This window comes from Dipodomys spectabilis, unplaced genomic scaffold (genome assembly GCF_019054845.1).
Source record: "Dipodomys spectabilis isolate Male_0828 unplaced genomic scaffold, ASM1905484v1 ptg000669l, whole genome shotgun sequence".
Taxonomy (NCBI): domain Eukaryota; kingdom Metazoa; phylum Chordata; class Mammalia; order Rodentia; family Heteromyidae; genus Dipodomys; species Dipodomys spectabilis.
This window is the reverse complement of record NW_024871346.1, coordinates 5,097,333-5,120,064: the sequence shown is the minus strand read 5'-3', so window position 1 is coordinate 5,120,064 and position 22,732 is coordinate 5,097,333. Positions and strand designations below refer to the sequence as shown.

At 47.7% G+C, this 22,732-nt stretch overlaps 1 protein-coding gene across 1 annotated transcript; it reads left to right on the top strand.

Annotated features, from left to right (window-relative positions):
• Positions 1–9,434: 9,434 nt before the first annotated feature.
• Positions 9,435–22,732, top strand: Spats1 (spermatogenesis associated serine rich 1). Its single transcript, XM_042671884.1, has 9 exons — positions 9,435–9,826; positions 10,384–10,445; positions 13,207–13,354; positions 14,414–14,532; positions 15,216–15,377; positions 16,740–16,860; positions 17,794–17,856; positions 20,642–20,757; positions 21,009–22,732. The coding sequence occupies exons 1-9, from the start codon at positions 9,435–9,437 to the stop codon at positions 21,035–21,037; spliced, it is 1,212 nt and encodes a 403-aa protein (XP_042527818.1). The 3' UTR covers positions 21,038–22,732.

Sequence of the window (22,732 nt, the reverse complement as noted above, 5' to 3'; positions counted from 1 at the left end):
ATTCATGGAGAGCTAGGAATATGGTTTACTGGTAGAGTGCTTTTCTAGCATGCATGAAGCCCTTGATTCAATTCCTCAGTACCACATAAACAGAAAAAGCTGGAAGTGATGGTGTAGCCCAAAAGAAGCTCAGGGACAGTGCCCGGGCCCTGGGTTCAAGCCCCAGGACTGGCAAAAGGAAAAAAAAAAGAAATATTCATGGAGAGCCTACTTTGCGCTAGTCATTGTTTAGGGTTGCTTTAGGTACATTAATGGTACATTAATAAAAACCTCCAGCCCTCCATATTCTGTATTCTAGCAGATTGTTAGGGTTACTGATTTTTGCAAGGTTGAAAATGAGGCTGTGGTAAACAGGTGTGGATTGACTCTTTTGTGTGTGTGAGGGCATGGATTGTGTTGTGTATTGCTTTTCCAGGCCCAATGAAGAAGGCAGAGAATGCAAGGGAAAGTCAGCATTCATCCAGGAGACAGTCAACTGATAGAGGCACAGTTTTAGGCCCTTGCCAGTTTTCTTTCCTCTTAGAATTGCCATAGTCATTTTGTCCTTAGAGACTGAAGCAGGCCCTTTGGAACAGGAGCCTGTCAGAGACACAGAAGCCAAATAGCAATCTACTCTATTATTAATTGCTTAATAACATTTGGTCTTTTAATTTGCCTAGGGATAAGAGAGAATCCAGGTCGGCATGTCTTGTGAATTGAAAGCAGCAGGAAATGTTCTCTGTAAGCTTCCCAGTGCAGGTTCCCTTGCCTTCCTCTCCCTGGGGACAGCTGTGACTCTGATGCCAGCAGGCCTTGTGGGCACAGCAGGGGCTTCTCATGATGACCTCTGGTCTCTAGGAAATGAAACATTGGAAAGAGAAGGGAGTTTGCCAAGTTGAAGGCCCTTAGCATTTGTGTGTGTGTGTGTGTGTACTGGGGCTTGAAATCAGGCCGGGCACTGTCCTTAGCTTTTTCTGCTCAAGGTTGGCACTCTACTACATGAACCACAGTTCTGGCTTTTTGCTGGTTAATTGGAGATGAGTTTCCTGTCTGGGCTGGCATTAAACTGCAATCCTCAGATCTCGGCTTCCTGAGTAGCTAGGATTACAGGTGTGAGCCACTAGCACCTGCCCTTATTTGGGATCTTTTGAGGCACTTTCCTGAAGGAAATGTATAATCTATTTTCGACTTGAGTTTCTATGGCAATAGTGAATTCTCAGTTGTCTGCTGTCAGCTGTCTGCTGATGAAGCCATGTCTATTCCATGATTTTCTGCCTTTCCCCTAGCCCACATAAGTTAAAGGTGTTGTTTTGAAAGTGGTTTTTTTTTTTTTTTGCCTGTTTTGATTTTTCCAATGGTTTGGAACAAGAACCTAAAGCCAGATGGGGATTTCTAGAAGACTGATGACCTTGAGAAAGACTATGAAATTCTTCCCTGAGTTGAAGTGAGAGCATTTTTCCCCCCAGATAAATATAGCAGGGCTTCTATTCAGTACTCATAGCAGCTGGTCCAGATTTTGCCGAGAGCTTCTGTGTTATAGTAGGAAGTCTATATTTTAGATTAACTTGGACCTACTGCGCTGCCATGGATTTAGAGTAATTTTGACCTAGTGTGCTGCCATGAATTGAAACAGCTTTACTGATGTAAATTATATACTGTATATAATTTATATACACCATACAAATTCAGTATTTTTATTTATTATCTCTGTGTGTGTGTGTGTGTGTGTGTGTGTCTTTACTGGGACTTGAAATCAGGGCTTCCAGCTCTTGCTTGGCTTTTTGCTCAAGGCTGGCACCTAGAGATAAGAGTTTCATGTGATCTTTTGTGACTAACTCCTCTCCCTTAGAATTTTTTTTTTTTAGTGGCTTCTGTTTGAAGTAAGTTTCCCCCTATCTTATGACTTTGTCTTTGCCACTAAAAATTAATCATTTTCTTTTTTCTTTTTTAAAAATGTGATGCTGTTTGTTGAGTCACTGCTGCTTAGTTGTTTCCTGGCAAAGCGCTGTGGTTCTTTTAGGCTTGGGATGTGTCTGTTCTGTTACTTGATGAGGAAGCTAAACTTAAGTTCTGCAGCTTCCCAAGATGGAACTCTTCAGACAAGGAAGCTACCAACTTGGAACTGCTCTCAGGTGAACGGATCCCTGCCCCTAATATTCGCAGGAATTTCATTTAGAAGTTTAAAGCACGTGTGGAGTGCACCTACTTGGAGCTCTTGGGCCGGGTGTTGTGCATACTATTTGAAGCACTGTCTTCATGGTTAGAGAGAGTGATGCTCTGTCTTCCCCACATCCGGCTTTCTCATGTTTTGGGTATGCTGGTACTGGAGCTTGAACTCAGGGCCAAGGCACTCTTCCTTAGTTTTTTTCACTCAAGGATGGTGTTCCACCACTTGTGCCACAGCTCCACTTCCAGCTTTTTGCTGTTAATTGGATAGAAGAGTCTCCCAGGCTTTCCTGCCTAGCTGACTTCAGACCTAGGTTCTCAGATCTCAGCCACCTGAGCTGCTAGGATTACAGATGTGAACCACTGGCATTGGATTCCAAACTTTTTGTTTTTAAATGTTGCCAGTCGACTTACTTATCGTGGCAGGTTCAAGGTACCCATTTTTTGTCACCACCCCCTCCCGTTTCCATCACCCCCATCCTGGGGGAAATTGTCCTTTCTGATTTTCATTTTGACTCCAGAAAGTAGGAGCTGAGGTCAGCGATGCACTCTGTCCTGGAATGACGGGCGGGGCAGACACGAGGGACTTCCCCCTTCCTCAGCCCGGCCTGGGCCTGGGGAGCCTATTTCCTCCTACAAATCGTAAAGCTTGCTTCTGCTGGATGGCTGAAACGTTCACCGAGGACGTCTCTGGTTCGACGTGTCCGTCCGCCACCCACGGTGGACCTGGACGGTGCCCGCGGCGCCGGCCGACGCCGGTTCGCGCCACATCTAGGATCCCGTTAGCAATGCCGCCTGGGGGTGGGCAGGGGCGGCGGGTTCTAGCAGGTTCTTGCTCGTGTAGCAGGCTCCCAGGAGACGGTGCTGTGTTGCTCGTCTGGACGGTGTCTGGAGTGACCAACGTGCAGTACCGGAGAGGTTTTGGATGAACCTTGGGGTCCCGGGTAGGCGCGAGCGGGTCCGGCGGGCGGGGCCTGGAGGCCATCCTGCGCATGCGCCTGCTCCCTTCTCTGTTGCTGGGAGACCGAAGGCGGGCGGGCGGGCGAGGGAAGGGGGGCGGGCGAGGGAAGGGGGGCGGGTGAGGGAAGGGGGGCGGGTGAGGGAAGGGGGGCGGGCAGAGCGGGGCCCGCCCGACGGCGGAGGCACGGGAGAGGGGCGGGCCGGGCAGGGGCACCGTGGGGATCCGGGCACCTTCCGCGGTTTGAGTGAAAAGCTAAGGGACAGCGCCCGGGACCCGAGTTCGAGCCCGGGTACGGGCGCGCGCGCGCGCACAGGGCAGATCGTCGGGTGTGGCCGGCATTGCCTCCCAGAAAACGCTACCGAGGCGGGCGCCTCGGCTGCGGGCCAGCGGGGCGATGCCGCTCCCGCCGCTTCCCTCCCCGTGTCACTGGGCCCTGGGAGATGGCCCGCGACCCGCCCTGTGTGCTGTGAGGCGCCTGCAGAACGCGGAGCACGCACGCACGCACGCACGGAGAGAGGACCCCCGACGGCGCCCGCCACCCCGCAGCCGAGACGCGGAGAAGAGTGCGGACGGGACAAGACGTCCTCCAGCTTCCAGGGCTTTACACCCCCGGGGACAGAGCCCCAGACAGGAGCATGGAGACAAGGAGCCCGCGAAGCGAGGCTCGAAGCTCCCTCCATCCCAGACTCAGGACCTGTAAACCGGTGACTTGCCTTATATAGTAATAAGGAATACAGCTACACCCCATTGGGTAGTTGCTATACGACTTGTAACATGCCACATATATATATATATACACACACACGCATATATATATATATATATATATATATATTACACACACGTACTGGGGTTTAAACATAGGGCCTCATAGTCCCACTTGTTTTTTTCCATCTAGCCTGGCACTCTGCCACTCGAGCCCTACTGCTGTTTCTGGCTTTATGTTGTTTAATTGGAGATAAGAATTGCACAGACTTCTCTGCGGCAGGCTGGCGTAAAATTGGGATCCTCAGATCTCAGCCTCCTGAGTTGCTAGGATGACAGGTGTGCCTTACCAATGCCCAGCATAGCTTGTTTTTTATTTTGATTTTTCTAGTGCTGGGGCTGGAACACAAGGCTTCGAAGAATGTTCCCTGAGGTTGTATCACTGAGCAACTGCCCAGCCCCCACACAACATGCTTTCTACCTAACGACATGAGTTGTTGTTATTCCTACTTTACAGGTGGAAATGCTGAGAGTGATTTCCTTAATAGCATGTAGAAGCAAGAATTGTGTGTGGGCCCAGCACTGGTGGCTCACACCTGTAATCCTAGCTACTCAGGAGGCTGAGATCTGGGGATCACGGTTCAAAGCCAGCCTGGGCAGAAAATTCCATGAAAATCATCTCCAATAAACCACCAGAAAACCGGAAGTGGCACTGTGGCTCAAATGGTAGAGCACTCGCCTTGAGCTTAAGAGCTAAAGGACAGAGCCCAGCCCCAGAGTTCAGGCCCCATGACCCCCCCCCCCAAAAAAAGTGTATATTGTGAATGTGTTAATATATGTAATTCTAGAAAACTCACATGTTTGGTTTTCTAGCTCTCAGAGGACTAATAAGATTACAATAGACTTTTTTGTGTGTGTGTGGTGGTATTGGGGTTTGAACTCAGGGCCTTGAATTCACCTGGTTTGCTTGCTTCTTCAGCTGGTACTCTACTATGTGGAGCCCAATCTCTCTCTCTCTTTTTTCTTTTGGTGTGGGGCTTGAACTTGGGGCCTGGGCACTATCCCTGAACTTTTCTGCTCAAGGCTAATGTTCTACTACTTTGAGGCACAGCTCCACTTCCAGTATCCTGGTGGTTAATTAGAGTAAGAGTCTCATGGAATTCCTTGGCCTGGCTGGCCTTGAACTGTGATCCTCAGATTTCAGCCTCCTGAGTATCTAGGGTTACAGGTGTGAGCCACCCACAGCATCAAGCCCGGCTTTTTGCTAGTTATTTTGGAGATGGAGTCTCAAGAATTTGGGCTGGTTTTGGGCTATCATCCTTGGGATCTCAGCCTCCTGAGTTTCTAGTTTACAGCATGAGCCACCAACACCTGACTCAAGAGACTTCTTTTGAGCCTAGTGTGTTGGCACCTGCCTGTAATTCTAGCTACTTGGGAGGTAGAGGCAGGAGGATATTGACCTTGAGGCTAGCCAAGGCAAAGTTAGTGGGACCTTATTTAAAAAACAAAGTAGCCCAGCACTGGTGGCTCATGCCTATAATCCTAGCTGAAGAGCTCAAGGACAGCGCCCAAGCCCAGAGTTCAAGCCCCACAACCAAAAAAAAAAAAAAAGAGAGAGAGACAGAAAAAGAAAGAAAAAGAAAGAAAGAAAAAAAAGAAATGGAAGCATAATTCAAGTGGTAGATCATGTGCCTAGCCAATTCATGGTTCTGGGTTCAATCTCCTGCCCAGGGGGTGGGGGAAGAAGAGAGACTTATGACAAAGGTAATGAGAAGGAGGTCACCTAGCAATGACTGAGGATGGAAAAGCCTGGGTCCCTACCTGCTGTGAGTCACCTTGGACTACTTTGTTCAGGTATCGAATAGAGGAGAGGAATCTTTTGTTTAAATCACTCTGGTGTTAGCCGGGTGCTGGTGGTTCGGGCCTGTAATCCTAGCTACTCGGGAGACTGAGAGCTGAGGATCACAATTCAAAACCAGCCTGGGCAGGGAAGTCTGTGAGACTCCTATCTGCAATTAAACACCAAATAAATTGGAAGTGGGACAATAGCTCAAGTGATACAGTGCTAGCCTTGAGCTGGCAGGCCCAGGCCCCGAGTTCAAGCCCTAAAACTGGCGTATACACACACACACACACACACACACACAAAATATCACTCTGAGTTGCTCTAAGAATGTTCAGAAAATAGACCTCAGTGTATTATGAAAGGTTATCATGTTCAGGCATGTGATTAACAGGTCAAGGACATGTTTAAAACATTTTAGAATAAGTTCAATAACAGATTGAGCTTTGAGATTTCATAGGGGCACTTTGTTTGGAAATATCCTTGGAACATTCTGTAATAATGGCTGAAGACAGCACTGGGTCAGCCAGGGCTCTCTGCTGCCTCTAGGCCTGTAGGGCCCAGAGAGGGAAGTATTTGCTGAATCCCAGAGAGAGAGAGATGGATGGATGGAGAGGCCCCTCGGCCGGCAGCAGGAGATGGCACAGACAGGGAAGGAGCTGGGAGGGATCAGGTGCAGACAGCGAGAGTGAGTGCAGAGGGACAGGGAAGGAATGAGGCTATGTAATAGTGTTACTTTTGTCTCTTTATTCCTCTGATGAGAGAGAGGACAGACATCACTGCAGAGCAGTCTGGGACAAAGATGCATCCTCTCAATACTGAGGGCGACCACTCCAGCTCTGTCATAGTCATGAATGACTACGGTGAATTCATGAGAATTCATGGTGACTGGCTTTCCTATCAGGGTGTCCCAGCGTTGCCAGTTACCTCCTCCCAGCCTGTCTGTGTCCTACAGTGCTAGGGATTGAACCCAGGGCCTTCGGCATGTGCTAGGTCAGTGTTCTCCTACTGAACTACCATCTCGGCCCCGTCTGTCTCTTTCTGTACTTGGGGAAGAAACAGATGGTGCTTTTCTGTGCCGTGAGTTCTGTGATGGTCCAGAGGCTGTTGCGGCTGGGAGAAGGCGTGTGCTTTATTCACCTTTGAGCCCCTTGCACCTGGTACTGTGCCGGAACATAGGTGTCTGGTACTGTTTCCTGACAGGAGCTGCTGGTGCGAACTTTGAAGATGGGGGCCTGGCGGTGGTAGCCACTCTGGGGTAGCTTATACTCTCTTGCTACATTTTTCTGCCTCCCTCTGCTCACCACTGCAGGTTTTGTCAACAACGATTCCCCTCAACACCTGCTGGCCCCTGGGCCTCCTAAGGGAAGGTCCAGGCTGAAGGCTCCAGGCTGAAGGATGAGGTGGAGAGTCTGGGTCAGAGCTGCTTCTCCGTGTCTGGGTTTACACTGCCCTCTGGTGTTTGCTGGTAGGACATGCATGTCCTATGAAAGTTTGTGATCGGTGACCTTTTCCTGACATTGGGGAAGTCAGACTCCCCAGTAGGGGGTTTTGTGGTACTTTTGGGGGAAGGGAGAGTGTTTAAGATCCCCCCTCCCCCAATTTAGTTTGTATCTCTTGAGCTACGCAAATGAACTACGCAAGCACAAAGGCAAACAATGTCTCTGAGTCCTCAGCTGTCAAATAATGTCGTTCTAACAGGCTCAATTTTCTTATTCTGCCACAGATGCAGGTGGAATAGGCTAGGATTTATCTGATAACTTTCCCTGGGGCTGTTGTGTTTCCTGTCATTGCCAGACACACAATTCTTACTGCTGACCTCCAGGGTCAGGGTTGCAGGAGGCGTGAGAGGTGGAGAGAAGTTGACCTGCCCTCCCCGTGTCTGTGTCTGTCTGTCCTGTGTCCTGCTGCACCTGCTCCCTGTGTGTCCACCCGCCATCTTGCTCCTGTGTGTGTGTCCTTCCTCCCCAAGCCAAGCTCCTACTCATTGAACCCCAGTGGAGTCCTGTAGGGTAAAGACAGAGAGTGGAGGCTAATGTCCAGTCAACCTTCCTCTGACCTCGCTATGGAACTTGCTAGAAACGTCCAACCTTTTGCAGTTAAATGGAACCCCATGAGAGTGCCAATATGCAACCTTGTCTGACTGCACAGCTGACCATCTCGTCTGATTGAGTGTGCTACATTTTCTGTATACCATCAGGGTCTTGTGCCATCAGGGGCTGTAGCCCCAAGTTTCCAAGCTTTCTTGAGAGGCAGGTCCAAGACACACCAGGGCCCGGGATTGTAGAATGGGGAAGATGGCTTTAGTTAATCACTTAGTTAATTAGTACTGGTGTTGGGGCTTGAATTCAGGGCTTCATGTTCTCTCTTGGCTTTTTCCCTCAAGGCTAATGCTCTGCCACTTGAGCTATAGCCTCACTTCTGTCTTTTTGTTGGTTAGATAGAAATAAGAATTTAACAGACTTTCCTGCCTGGGCTGGCTTTGAACAATGATCCTCAGATCTCAGCCTCCAAAGTAGCTACGCTTACAGGCGTGAGCCACCAGTGCCTGTCTGGCTTAAACTTTAATAAAGCGAGTGACCAGGGCATGATGTTAGATTTCTTTTTAGAAGCTAGATGCAAATTTGGGTATATAGTTCCATTTTGTATTGACATATGTTGTCTCTTTAAACAAATAGGGAACCCTCAGTCACCTTGGTGTGACCAGAAGCATGGGGAGAGCCACATGTGGGTGATCTGACAAAAGTCTCAGGAAGCCTGGCACGGGTGGCTCATGCCCAATAATCTTAGCTACTCAGGAGGCTGAGATCTGAGGATCCCAGTTGGAAGCCAGCAAGGGTAGAAAAGTCCCTGTGAGACTCTTCAATTAACTACTCAAAAACCGGAAGTAGTGCTGTGCCTCAAAGTGGTGGAGTGCTAGCCTTGAGCAAAATTGCTCAGGGACAGTGTCTAGACCGAGTTCAAGCTCCACCACTGACAAAACAAAACAAAAAAACCCCAAAAACAAAAACCGTCCCAGCTGACCAGCCACAGGCAGTGTCAGTGACCAGCCTCAAATGCAAAACCTCCACCTACCTCCTGAGACAGAAGAGACCCCAAGCAAGAGCAGCCTACCCTAGCCAACACTCCCAATCTGGAGAGAACAGCTTAGTGTGGTGGCACACTCCTGTAATCTTAGCAGTTGGGAGGTGGAGGCAGAAAGATGGTGAATTCAAGGCCAGCCTTGAATACACAGTGGTTGGAGGTTAGTCTGGGCTACGTTGTGGGGAGACTTCCAACCCTCTCTCCTGAAAAAGGAGGAAGAATACAGGTATTATAATAATCAGTTAGGGGCTGGGAAAGTGGCTGTTAGCTCTAATTTACCCTATCAGTGGCTCAGTGGTAGAGCGCTTGCCTTGCATGAAGGTCCTGGGTTCGATTCCTCAGCACCACATATGCAGAAAAACCCGGAAGTGGCGCTGTGGCTCACGTGGTAGAGCGCTTACCTGGAGCTGAAGAGCTGAGCGACAGCGCCCAGGCCCAGAGTTCAGGCCCCACGACCGACAATAATACTACTTACAATGATAATCATCATCATCACTGTTATTCAAGCGCCAAGTTTTGTGAGTGATTTATCATTCAGCCGTAGACCCGGGAAGCCTGCTCATGGTTGTTGGCTGAGGGACTTGATGCCTTCCTTTCCACGTTTCTAAGATTTCTACGGTGGCCATTTTTTTGATGATCAGTTAAAAAACAAGAAATAAAAATAACCTCTAACGTCCCCGCGACTTAAAGAGAAAAATGAGGTCTGGACCTAGAGGACGCCTGCAGGGCGCCCAGCTGTCCCGGGAGGGGGAGCCAGGGACAACGGCCGGCCCGCTCCTGCCCCGCTCCCGCTCCCGGGGACGGGCACTGCCAACTCCGCCCGCCCGGGAGCGGGATCCCCAGCGCCCCCGGGGGAGGGGCGGGCGAGGGGAGGGGCGCAGACAAAGGGAAGGTGGCGCCGCGCCCCAGTGGGCGCGAACCTGTGTCCTGGCAACCCCCGAACGCAACCCCGCGGCGGTGGCGGTTGCTGGTGGCCGCGAGGTGCCTTGGCTCTCGGGACTTGGTGGCAGTTGGTGCTTGGGTCTTGGTGGTCGTATCCTCCTCGGTGCAGGCTCCTGGGTGACCCAGTACCGGGAGGGCCGGAACAGGTGGGCTGGGCCTCCAGACCGAGAATCCGAGGCCCGCCCTGGCCTGGGCGGGGGTGTGGGGTGGGGGGGTGGATGTGGGGTGTGGGGTATGGGGTGGGGGATGTGGGGTAGGGGTGTGTATATGGGGTGTGGGGGTGTGGGGTGGGGTGTGGATGTGGGGTGTGGGGTAGGGTGTGGATGTGGGATGTGGGGGTGTGGTGTGGGGTGTGGGGTTTGGGGGTGTAGGGTGCGGTATGGGGTGGGAGGTGGGGTGTGTGGGGTGGGGTGTGGGATGGGGTGTGTGTGTGGGGATGGGGTGTGGGGGTGGGGTGGGGGTATGGAGTGGGGGTATGGGGTGGGGTGTGTGTGTGGGGATGGGGTGTGGGGGTATGGGGTGGGGTGTGTGTGGTGGGGGGAGGGCTGAGGCTGTGTTTGGACTGGTGACCTTGCTCACAAGGGTCTTTCTTTTGTTTTTCGTTTTGTCCTCAGGTTGCAGTGACTGTTGAAAAGCGAAGGCAGCCCCATGTGCACTGACCGTGGGCCCAGGCGCTGACATCTTCCCGCTCCTCCCTTTGAAGACTCCGGCAGGATCAAGATGGAGAGTGGACACAGTTGAGTTCTAAGAAATCAGGAGGGCTGGGTGAGGCTCGTGGCTGTCTGCAGGCCCGAGTGTTAGTGAGCTTTCAGTTACCAAGCTTTTCTAGAGACAGTCAACTTAGAAAAGGCTTGTTTTCAATTCCAATTTTAGAAGTTCCGGGGTGGGATCCAGTTGCTCTATGGCAGAGCAGAACTGCTCACCCCCAGACTGGGAAGTGAGGAAGAAAGAAAAGGAGCTGGGGAAGTGGAGCTGTGGCTCAAGCAGTAGAGCTCCAGCCCTAAGTGAGAAACTTAAAGAGACAGCACCAGGCCCTAGTACTGGCACAAAAGGAAAAAAGGCAATAGTCACTGACCTAGATTTTAGTTTGCTTGTTGAGCTGATAAGCAGGGGGAGGGGGGGAATGAGGGGGCTGGTTAAAAACTGAGATCTGAGGATTGCAGTTCAAAGTCAGCCGAGGGAGGTAAAGCCATGAAACTCTGATCTCCAATGAACCACCAGAAAACCGGAAGTGGGGCTGTGGCTCAAGTGGTAGAGTGCTCACTTTGAGCTGAAGAGCTGAGGGACAGCACTCAGGCCCAGAGTTCAAGCCCCACGACCGACTCCTACCCCCCCCCCCCAAAAAAAAAATAGATACCCATACTAAACTAAAGTCACTTGGTACGTTACTTTCTCCTTGTCAGCGCTTTGTGGAAGTCAGTGGAGATGACAAGTCTGGGAAAGTGCTTTGGGTTTTTGTTATGTGTTATAGAATGTGTTATCTTGAGTTTGACAGGTGGTACCAAAGAAAGAATCTCCTCCACAAATTTTCCCTTTCCCTTGCTTGCTTTCTGGTTGCCAGAACCTTCTTTGCATCTTTTGTATTGCATCATCTTGTCCCTTAGTGTTTTAGAGACTTGTATGAATTTCCTGGCTTTGCTTACTTGATATTTATTGCATTTGAATAACAATTCTGATGAATGACGAACTCTTCTGGTGAGCTAGCCAGCAAAAGGGGGGGCAGGGCTTTGGGGGTTGGGTGTGGTAGGAGATATGCACAGGGAAGTACCTAGGTACTCTGTCCTAGGGTCTCTAACTTCTGGAAGGGTCCTGTTGTCAGCTTGAAATGAGCAGTGTGTTGTGTAGCAACAAATTGAGATTGCTTTGATCATCCTTGGATCAGATGCACCTTCTCTGTTAGAGCAGCTTCAGGCCACTTTCTGTGTGGTTGTTAGCATGCAATTTATTATTCAAGCAAGGGAATATGCTCATTCCCTTGCTCACTGCTCAGGGTCAGGAAGTACATCTCACTACCCTCTTCTCTCAACTCAAACAAAGAATTCCCCCCCCCCCCCTTAAGCCTTACAGTGGCTTAAGATGGTCATTTTTCATTTGCATCTCTGAAGTTGGAGTTGATCTTACCTGTGCTGTACAAAGTAGTTGTCATAGTCTTTGTTGGTGAACCTGCTTGTATGAACATTCCAGAAGCAATTGAGAAAATCTTCCGTCTTCCCTCCTTCCCTCCCTCCTTCCCTCCCTCCCTCCCTTCTTTCCTTCCTTCCTTCCTTCCCTTTCTTTTTTGGCAATTCTAAGGTATCTTTAATTGACAGCTTTGTTCTTCGTGGTACATAAAATAATAATGTTATGAAACACCTAAGATTCCCAGTTTCTAATTACTGCTTTAGTTGAAGCCAAAAAGCTTTGATATATAGTATTTCTGTCCATTGATTATTAAGCACTCCTGACTTCCATTATGATTTCTTTTATGTGAATTATTTAGATGTGTGGTGTGAGTTCCCGGGCGTAGGGCGTGTATTGGCTGTGTTTTTAGCATCGATTTCTAATTGTGTTGCATTGTGGGCACAAAGTGCGGTCTCTACTATACTTGTTGACACTTCTTTTGTGGCCTCATGCAAGGGTGATTCCCTTAGGCTTCTGGGGCCATTTCTGTCCCTGTCCCCTGATCCTGTTCCTGCCCTCACCACTGGCTCTGACTTTGTCTTAGCTACTGACAACTGTGTGGCCCCTCTGTACTGGGCACTGTTCCACAACAGCACTTCTTTCTTGGGTTGGCCCGAACTCACTGGCGGTGCTTCATTTTATTTTATTTTTTGGTGCTGATACTGGCCTTGAACTTGGTCCCTTAACTTTTTCACTCAAAGCTGGCACTCTACCAGTTGAACCACAGCTCTATGTCTGTTTTTTTTTTTTTTTTGCTGGTTAATTGGAGACAAGAGACTCCCAGACTTGTCTGCCTGGGCTGGCTTCAAACCTCAGTCATCAGATCACAGCCTCTTGAGTAGCTGGGATTACAATGTGAGCAACCAGTGCTGGCTTTCTTTTTAGGGTGAGCAAATATTGTCATTGCATTCAATGTATACTATGTAAAAATTGAAGGCTGGGAAGGTGACTCGGTGGTAGAGTGTTTGCCTTGCATGCATGAGGCCCTGGGTTTGATTCCTCAGCACCACATAAGCAGAAAAAGCCAGAAGCGACACTATGGCCAAGTGCTAGAGCACTAGCCTTGAGCTGAAGAGCTGAGGGACAGCGCCCAGGCCCAGAGTTCAAGCCCCGTGACCAACCAAAAACAATAACAACAACAACAACAACAACAAAAACCAAACTTGAACTACATAACTTGAGGGTAGGAATGAGATGGGGAAAGATGGAGAACAGTGGGGTGATATTGATCATGATGCATTGAATTCATAACCCGATCTGGGAACCTCTTTTGTACAACTATTTAATAGAAAAATGCAGAATAGGGAACAAGATAGATGGCAGGCACTTCAATAAGGTAATAATGGGCGATATCTATGTGCTGCAGATGCTGAGTATAACTATGCTGTACAATCTGAGGGCTGTGTTGCCAGCACAGCACCCTGTAATGAGAAGACCAGCTCCCCATCGGCAGTGGAGACAGGCTCTTGTGCCCGTGAGCCCCTAAGCCTTGACAGCATGGGCCCCTACTGCAAGTAAGTCAGGGCCTGGGGTCTAGTGAGAAGCCATCATTGCGCGGTGAACTCTGATCCAGAAGTTATTCATTAAGCCAGGTGTCCATGGGTCATGCCTGTAACCCTAGCTATGCAGGAGGCTGAGATCTGAGGATTGTGGTTCAAAGCCAGCTCTGGCAGGAAGCTCTGTGAGCCTGTTATCTCTAATAAATGACCCCAAAATCAGAAGTGGAGCCTCAAAATCAGAAGTGCACCAGCCTCAAGTAAAAAAGCTAAGGGATATATACGGTCTAGGCCCTGAGTTGGGGGGAGAGAGAGAGAGAGAGAGAGAGAGAGAGAGAGAGAGAGAGAGAGAGAGACTGTCCTATTTGTCACTGGACTTGATTGCCTCTCTGGGGGAAGGGACACAGATGGTGGCTGGGAACAAGGAAGTCTCTAGTAGTCTGTGGAGTTGCTAGGTCAGATAGTAATTGTTCAACTTTTTATGTTAATTTGATGAATTTGGGCTTGAATTTAAGCCTTTGCTTTTGCTAGGCACAGGTGCTATACCATGTATTTCAGCCTCAACCTTTTTTTTGCTTAATTATTGTTCTAACAACTAAAATGCCTAGGTCCCAGGTGTATGCCTGGGCTGGCCTGGACAGTGATCCTCCTATTGGCGTTTACTATGTCGCTGAGATGGCAGGCACCTGTCGCCATGCCCAGCTTTTGTACTGGTTGAGATAGAATTTCGCTAGTTTTTTTTTTTTTTTAACCTTCATTAGCCTTGAGCCTCCATCTTCCGAGTTTTAGCTCCTGAGTATTTCAACATCTGAAGATCACAGGTGTGAGCCATCATGCCTAGCTTCTACATTTAACTTTTTGAGAACTGCCACATTGTTTTACAGTATACATGTTTTGAATATGTTTCAGTTCCCCTCCCCTCCAAAATTGTGAATAAACAAATAACATGCTGGGGACTTTTCTAGAGGAATAGGCTCAGCTCTCTAAGTGAGAATGGAACGCTGTAACATGTAAGAGCAGATTCCAACTCCCATTTTAAGTGCACTGAAGACTCAAATCTCTTCACTTTCTCTCCAGGACTGCTGCAGATCTGGGTGGGAAGTGCTGCTCCCCGAGTTCAAATCACTCTTCTGAAAACTCATTGTCTGAAGGCCCCAAGCTCCGAGAGGAGCTGAGCTTGCTGAAGTGTCTGACAGGTGAGTCACTCATGTGCCTTCCTCTGGGTGTGTTGGGCCTTTCAGTGATCACGGTACTGTGAGCCACTGGTGCCAGGTGTCTGACACGCTTCTAATCCTCTCCTGGGGGGGAGCCATGGTCATGCTTTTCAGGGGCTAGTGCCGGCAGATACCCGTGGCCCACACCTGGAATCCTTGCTTCTTAGGAGGCTGAGATCTGAGGATCCCAGTTCCAAGCCAGCCCAGACAGGAAAGTCTGTGAGATGCTTATCTCTAGTTAACCAACAAAAAGCCAGATGCTTTGGCTGAAGGAGTTAGCACCAGGCTTGAGCACTAAAGCTTAGAGACAGATGGGTGCTGGTGGCTCACAACTATAATCCTAACTACGTAGCAGGTTGAGATCTGAGGATTGCAGTTAGAAGCCAGCTTGGGCAGGAATAAGTCCATGAGACACTTGTCTCCAATTAGCCACCAGAAAACTGGAAGTAACATTATAGCTTAAAGTGGTAGAGTGCTAGCCTTGAGTGAAAAAGCTCAGGGACAGCACCCAGGTCCTGAGTTCAAACCCCAAGACCAGCATACACAAAAATAGGCCTTAAGATGATTGCAATTTGCTGCCATGCTGCGCTGCATAGCAAGACCCTGACTCAGTTGGATTGTAAGACAGGGTTTGGTATTAATGAAATGGTTTTGATGTCTTGCAGAAGATGGCCAGCGTCCGGAGTGGACATTTTACCCAAGGCCCAGCAGTAATATCCACACCTACCATGTTGGAAAGCAGTGCCTCTTTAATGGGGTTTTCCTTGGCAACAAGAGGTCTCTGGCAGAAAGGACAGTGGACAAGATGCTTGGGAGGAAGAAATACGGTAATGTTCTCCTCCAGGACCTTTGCTGCTCAAGGCCAGCAAGGGCCTGAAGTAGAATTGTGCAGATCTTGAGACTTATGCTGGGGCCAGCTCTGCAAGGTCACCGTATTACCCCAGTGCAGCCAGGAAGACAGGAAAGCAAAGAGACACTTGTGTGTGTGTGTGTGTGTGTGTGTGTGTGCGTGCGCGTGCCTGTGTGAGTGCGCGCGTGCACATGCACGCACACGTGTGAGCACGCCAGTCCTGTTGCTTGACCTCAGGGCCTGGGCACTACCTCTGAGCTTTTGTGCTCAAGGCTAGCACTCTACTACTGGAGCTCCACCTCCACTAATGGCTTTTCTGGTGGTTAATGGGAGATAAGAGTCTCACAGGCTTCAAACCAGGATTCAGATTCTTGAGTAGCTAGGATTACAAGATGAATCACCAGCACCCAAATGAGAGATTTTTGGCAGGGGACATATTTTGGCTAAGAACTCTCAATGTATGTGGATACACATTTTTCTGTTTCTCTGAATTTCATAAAATGTTAATGCAATATTTAAGTCAACAGATAAGCTCTCTCAGAAAGTTATTAGCAGAGACCTTATTGAAGTCCAAAGAGAGAATTATTTCTGCTTCAATTAGAGGTTGTCTAAAGTATATTTTGTATTATCCACAAGGAAAATATCCCATAACCCTTAACCCAAAGCACATACTGATACTTATTTATTTTTGTGCTGCACTGGAGCTTGAATTCAGGGCCTCTCATTCTTTTTTTTTTTTTTTTTTGGTCGGTTATGGGCTTGAACTCTGGGCTTTGAACACAAGGCTAGCACTTGAGCCACTGCACCACTTCCGGTTTTCTGGAGATGAGTCTCACAGAATTTCCTGCCCCAGCTGGCTTTGAACAGATCCTCAAATCTCAGCCTCCTGAGTAGCTAGGATTACAGGCCTGAGCCACAGGCACCCAGCTTCAGGGCCTCTCATTCTTGTTTAGCACTTTGAACAAGGCTGGTTATTCTATCACTTGAGTCACATCTCCACTTCTGGCCTTTTGCTGGTTAATTAGAGATAAAAGCCTCCAATTTGTCTCCAGATTTATCTGCCAAGGCTGGCTTTGAACACGATCCTCAGATCTCAGGCTCTGAATTCAAGCCTCTTTTATTTGCCCAGGGTGAAGGATATGATGACAGCGTCTCCTAGAAAACATTGTAAACATAGGCTTACCCTTCTGCTTGCCTCTCCTCAAGGCAAGGTACTCATGAAGAGAACTTTAGGATACCTTGATGTAACTTACTCAGCTTTGATTTCACTCAGCTGGGTAGCTAAACACTGTGGATCATCTTGAGTCCTCTGTGTGATGTGTTTTCAAACTTTCCACAGATATCGATTCCAGGAATGGGATCCCAGCACTGAATCCAGGAGATAATCCGTATATGATTCCAGAACAGAGTAAGGGCTTCTACAAAGCAGGTGCAACCCTACCACCAGTGAACTTTGCATTGTGAGCATGTTAATTTCCAAGTTACTTCGTTAATACTCTAAAGGAACTGTGTGTATTACCTGTGTCTATTTCAAAAACTGGGGCTTGAATTGAGGGCACTTGACTTTTTTACTCCAGGTTGGTGCTCTGCTATCTGAAACAAACCTCTACTTTCCTATAAATTATTTTTGTTGGTTGTGGGGCTTGAACTTAGGGTCTGGGTGCTTTCCATGAGCTTTTCTGCTCAAGGATAGTGCTCTGCCACGTTGAGCCACAGCACCATTTCTAGTGTTCTGGTGGGGTAATTGGAGATGAGTCTCACAGGTTTTCCTGCCTGGGCTGGCTTTGAACTGCAATCCTCAGATTTAAATCTCCTGAGTAGCTAGGATTACAGGCTTGAGCCATCAGTTTCTGGCTATAAATTATTATTTTCCACTCCTGGAGCTTGAACTCAGGGCCTGGGTACTATCCCTGAGCATCTTTTCCTCAAGGCTAGAACTCTACCACTTGAGGTACAGCTCTAAATCTCATTTTTTCTGTTTATATGGTCCTGAGAAATTGAACCCAGGGCTTCATGCATGCTAGGCACCACTAAGCCACATTCCCAGACCTAAATTATTATTATTTTTTTTTTTTTGGTCCGGTCGTGGGGCCTGAACTCTGGGCCTGGGTGCTGTCCCTCAGCTCTTCAGCTCAAGGCTAGCGCTCTACCACTTGAGCCACAGCGCCACTTCTGGCTTTTTTCTTTTTGCTTATGTGGTGCTGAGGAATCGAACTCAGGGCCTCAGGCATGCAAGGCAAGCGCTCTACCACTGAGCCACCTTCCCAGCCCCTGGCCTTGAATCTTGTTCCTTCCAATATCTGCCTCTCACATAGCTGAGAGTAGAGTTGTGAGCTTCCATGCCCAGCAAAGCCATACTAACTTTATAGTTGATTTTTTTCTTCTGTTTTCAGAGTGCCTTATGAGAAGAAATTTGATACATTTATTCCACTTGAGCCTCTTCCACAAATTCCCACGTAAGTTCTCTCACCAAGTTTTATGCTATTCCTTCATTATGAAAACATCATTTCTGGGCTGGGAAGGTAGCTCAGTGGTAGAGTGCTTGTCTTGCATGCATGAGGCCCTGGGTTTGATTCCTCAGCACCACATAAGCAGAAAAAGCCGGAAGTGGCGCTGTGGCTCCAGTGGTAGAGCGCTAGTCTTGAGCTGAGGAGCTGAGGGACAGCGCCCAGGCCCAGAGTTCAGGCCCCATAACCAGCAAAAACAAACAAAAAACAAAAAATCATCATTTCTCTCTTTCTCTCCATCCCCGTTCCCCAGCTACCTACTCACCTACCTACCTACCTACCTACCTACCTACCTACATCTTTTCTGTAGAAGACATTGGAGTCAACTTCTGGAGCTTTTTGGATTCCAGGGGGTGTTTGGAAACAGGGAAGTCAAGTACATGTGGTACCTGGCATGGCATGGGCACATGTACATGTTCAGCAGATGGACTGGTAAACAGCCAGGTGCCATGGCTTGTACTAGCTTTCACAAGAGGAATATGTACGTGGAGCCAAGATAGACGTACTACCTCTAGAGGCCAAACTAAAGTAAATGGGACACTCTAATATTCCTAGGTGGGTATACCATTCGTCTAATTTTACTTGATTATGATGATGATGATGATGGTAATGATGGTGGTGATGAGGCCTGGGCACTGTCCCTGAGCCTCTCTGTGTTCAGGGCTAGTGCTCTACCACTTGAGCCACAGCTCCACTTCCAGTTTTCTGGTGGTTAACTGGAGATGAGTCTCATGGACTTTCCTGCTTGGGCTGGCTTTGAACCATGATCCTCAGATCTCAGCCTCCTGAATAGCAAGGAATAGAGGCTTGAGCAACTGGTGCCCAGCTAAAGTAGGTTTTTTTTTTTTTTTCCAGTACTGGGGCTTGAACTGGGCCTGGGCGCTGTCCCTCAGTTCTTCAGCTCAACGTGAGCACTGTACCACTTGAGCCACAGCGCCTCTTCTGCTTTTCTAGTGGTTTATTGGAGTCTTACAGACATTCTTGCCTGGGCTGGCTTTGAACGTCGATCCTCAGATCTCAGCCTCTTGAGTAGCTACGATTATAGGCATGAGCCACCGTGCCCAGGTCAAAGTAGGTGTTTTTTAAAAGGACAGAGCACTGTACACCAGCATGTCTGGTGACCAGACACTATTTGTGGAGAGTTGGCTCCCTCTTCAGGGCATAGCCACCTGATAGTCAAATCAAGAGAGACAAAAGCTCCAGTTTCAGGTTCTGTTGTGGGATTTACTATTGGTTGTTTCCTAGATTCAGTGTTTCCTTCTGCAGTATTTTAATATTCTGTTAATTCCATCTACTATTTTTTTTTTTCAGTCGTGGGGCTTGAACTCTGGGCCTGGGCGCTGTCCCTCAGCTTTTCAGCTCAAAGCAAGTGCTCTACCACTTGAACCACAGTGCCACTTCAGATTTTCTGGTGGTTCATTGAAGCTGAGAGTCTCACGGACTTTCCTGCCCTGGTTGGCTTTGAACAGATCCTCAGATCTTAGCCTCCTGAGTAGCTAGGATCACAGGCGTGAGCCATTGGCACCGGCTAACTTTTGTGTTTGTTTGTTTTTCCATTTCTTTTTTTTATTGTGAAAATACTGTACAGAGGGGTTACCTTTACTTGAGCAAGGTAATGAGTACATTTCTTATCAAGCATTGTTGCCTCATCCTTTGTTTTTCCCCTCCATCCCTTCCCTCCCATCTCCACAACTACACCCCCCCCAACCCCCCCCAACTTTATTTTTTCTTTTGTTGGTGCTGGGGCTTTAACTCAGTGTCTGGGTGTTCTTGACTTTTTTTTTTTTTTTGCTCCAGGCTAGCTCTCTACTAGTTTAGTGGTAGCTCCACTTCTGGTTTTTAGATGATTAATTGGGGATAAGAATCTCAAAGGCTTTCTAATTCTGGGGCTGGATTTGAATAGCAAGCCTCAGATCTCAGCTTCCTGAGTAGCTAGGATTACTGGCTTGAGTCACCAGCTCCCAGCTATTGAATTTTTGATCTGTAGAAATCTCATTTGATTTTTTTTCCCCTGTCATTTGTGGGGCTTGAATTCAGGGTCTGGGTGGTATCCTTGAGCTTTTTTGTTGGAGGCTAAAGCTCTACTACTTTTTTTTTTTGCCTGTCCTGGGGCTTGAACTCAGGCCCTGGGCACCGTCCCTGAGCCTTCTTTTTGCTCAGGCTAGCACTCTACCACTTGAGCCACAGTGCTACTTCTGGCTTTTTCTGTTTCTGTGATACTGAGGAATGGAACCCAGGGCTTCATGCATGCTAGGCAAGCACTCTACCACTAAGCCACATTCCTAGCCCTAATGTACTACCACTTTGAGCTACAGCACCATTTCTGGTTTTCTGGTGGTTAATTGGAGATAAGAGTCTCATGGACTTTCCTTCCTAGGCTGGCTTTTTAACTGTGATCCTCAGATCTCAGCCTCCTGAGTAGCGAGGATTACAGGCATGAGCCATCAGCTCTGTTTCTACTGTCTGATTTTTCTCCTGGTATGGATCATACCACCATGCCCAATCTTTCTGATTACAATAGGATTCTCTTGAACTTTTTTTTTTAACCTGCTCTGGCCTGGAACTATGATCCTCCTAATCTCTGATTCGTGAGTAGCTAGAATTACAGACATGAGTTCTAAATTTGAAAACTGTGTATGTGTATCTTTTGGAGCATGTAGTATCTTTTGCAATGATTGTGTAAGGAAATTTCACATCAGACAAATTGAAACTTGGAATTTTCTTCTTCCTGCAGCTTGCCTTTCTCGGAGAAGGAGAAAGCCAACAACTTAAAGAATGAGATAAAAGAAGTTGAGGAGCTTGAATATTGGCAGCCTGCACCTACATTAGTACAGAGCATATTTCTTTCTGGTGGGTTTAAAGCACCTTCAGAAACAACCAGGATACAATCTGGAAGAGTCCAGAAGAGCAGGGTTTTGAGAGGCTCCCTACAGAAAGAAGGAGAGAGAAGGCCAACCCTCTCCTGGAGTGGATACCTCTCCTGCCTCGAGATGGCACCAGGGGCAGATGTCACAGCCAGGCATCGCGGGTCGAGTGCGCTGGTAGATAGAAGTTAGTCTCGCAAGGAAGCACAGCCTTTAACTCCGTGCCTCTATCCACAGGTGCTTTGGACTTCCCAAGAAAACCCTGAGCAGAAACACGCTCAGAAACACGCCCACAAAGCACTCACTTGACTGCACTCCAGCGAGCTCCATCCAGTTGCTGTGTTTTGACAATGTCACTGTTTTAAATCATGGCTTTTCTGAGGAATCACTGTACTTTGCCTTGTTGAGCTTTAAATTTTGAAATCTTGCAGAACTTGTAGAGAAGTTGTGAGACTTTTACACACTTGCATATGCTTCATCTACATTCTGTGATTGTAAGCACCTCTCCAGATCCTCCCTCTGTGACTCTTTTCTATTATTACTGTGACTACTTTGTTGAGCTACTTAACATGGAGTGGCAGACATCTTAATCTTGTATACCTACATGACTACAAGTATGGCTCCCCTAAAGCCAAATGAATTTTTTAACAAGAACAATTGGATCAACTTCAAAGAATTTAATACTGATCAACAGTATTACTAATATTCAGTCCACATTCACTTTTATTCAGATGGGTTTAGTTTTCTGAAGATACCCTCAATGTAAGGCCTAACAATTGTACAAAGTGGATAGCTTAAAAACATCAGGAATTTATTTCTCATAGTTCTGGAGTCTAGGAGTTTTAATGCAGTTCATAGATGGTACCTCATTGTTGTGTCCTCATATGGCAGAAGGTGTCGGTTAGCTCTCTGAGATCTTTCTCTTTTTTTTTTTGACATGAGGTCTCCCCATGTTACTTAGGCTAGTCTCAGTCTCCTGAGGATTATAGGCATGTACTATTTTGCCCACCTCTGGGGTCTACTTTATGAGTTCTGATTGTATTCTTTCCCAATTGCCTTGCCTGCTAATTATTCAATCTCCTAATACTATTACCTTGGGGGTTAGATTTCAACACATAATTGTTTTGGAGGGAGGCTCTGGCCTGAGGTTCGTAGCAGTGAACCTTCATTCTTTTTGGCTAAAACAGTTCTCATTGATTGGCCATAGCACATTCTCATTTATTTAATACTTTTTGGTATTTTCTCAAATACTCAAGTTTGTACATGTCAGAAAAATGAAAGGGCTATAATTAGACAATGGATACTATTGTCCAGTAACTCATTCCCATTTCAGTCTTGTCTTATCTAACACAGGAGGGAATTTTGGTCATCTTTATTCTTAGAGCTTCTCACATATTGCAGAAGCAATCATTTGGAGGAGGTGAAAAGAAAAGCCTGCTCTCCAGTCAGGCTGTGACATGGGCATAAGCCGGCCTCTCAGCGTCTTCCTAGCCTACAGCCTTGTCCACAAGGTGGGATTGTTGGTTGGTGATTGAGGACTGCAGATCTGGTCTCCCTGAAACCTTATTGTGGAAAAGATGTTTTAAGACCCATGCTGATACCAAAAGTGCCCAATACATGAGATGATTTCTTTCCCTGTCAAAACATTTATTGTCTCCAGACAGCCAATGTGAATGAAGAGGTTTAGAACTCAGTACATTCATGCTACCTTTTGTGCTGGAAGACTAGCTGGCAGAGAACAGGGTACCTACACCAGCTGCTGTGCCCGACCACTCCTTGAAGTGATATCAGCAGGTATCTGTGCTAATTCTCTGCCTCCTGGGACACAAGGACCATCCAAATAAAACCAAACAATTCAGAAAAGCCAAAGGAGTTTTCCAACAATGTTTCCATAACCCATTAACTCTGGAAAACAATTTTTGTGCATTTCTATTGCTGTATAAATAAAAGTATGTTCTGTA

Excerpts from the sequence above, each read along its gene's own strand:
- Spats1 (XM_042671884.1), top strand. The coding sequence starts at position 9,435 with ATGAGGTCTGGACCTAGAGGACGCCTGCAGGGCGCCCAGCTGTCCCGG. Across the intron at positions 9,827-10,383 it reads TACCGGGAGGGCCGGAACAG|ACTCCGGCAGGATCAAGATG; the intron begins GTGGGCTGGGCC and ends CTCCCTTTGAAG. Across the intron at positions 13,355-14,413 it reads AGCATGGGCCCCTACTGCAA|GACTGCTGCAGATCTGGGTG; the intron begins GTAAGTCAGGGC and ends CTTTCTCTCCAG.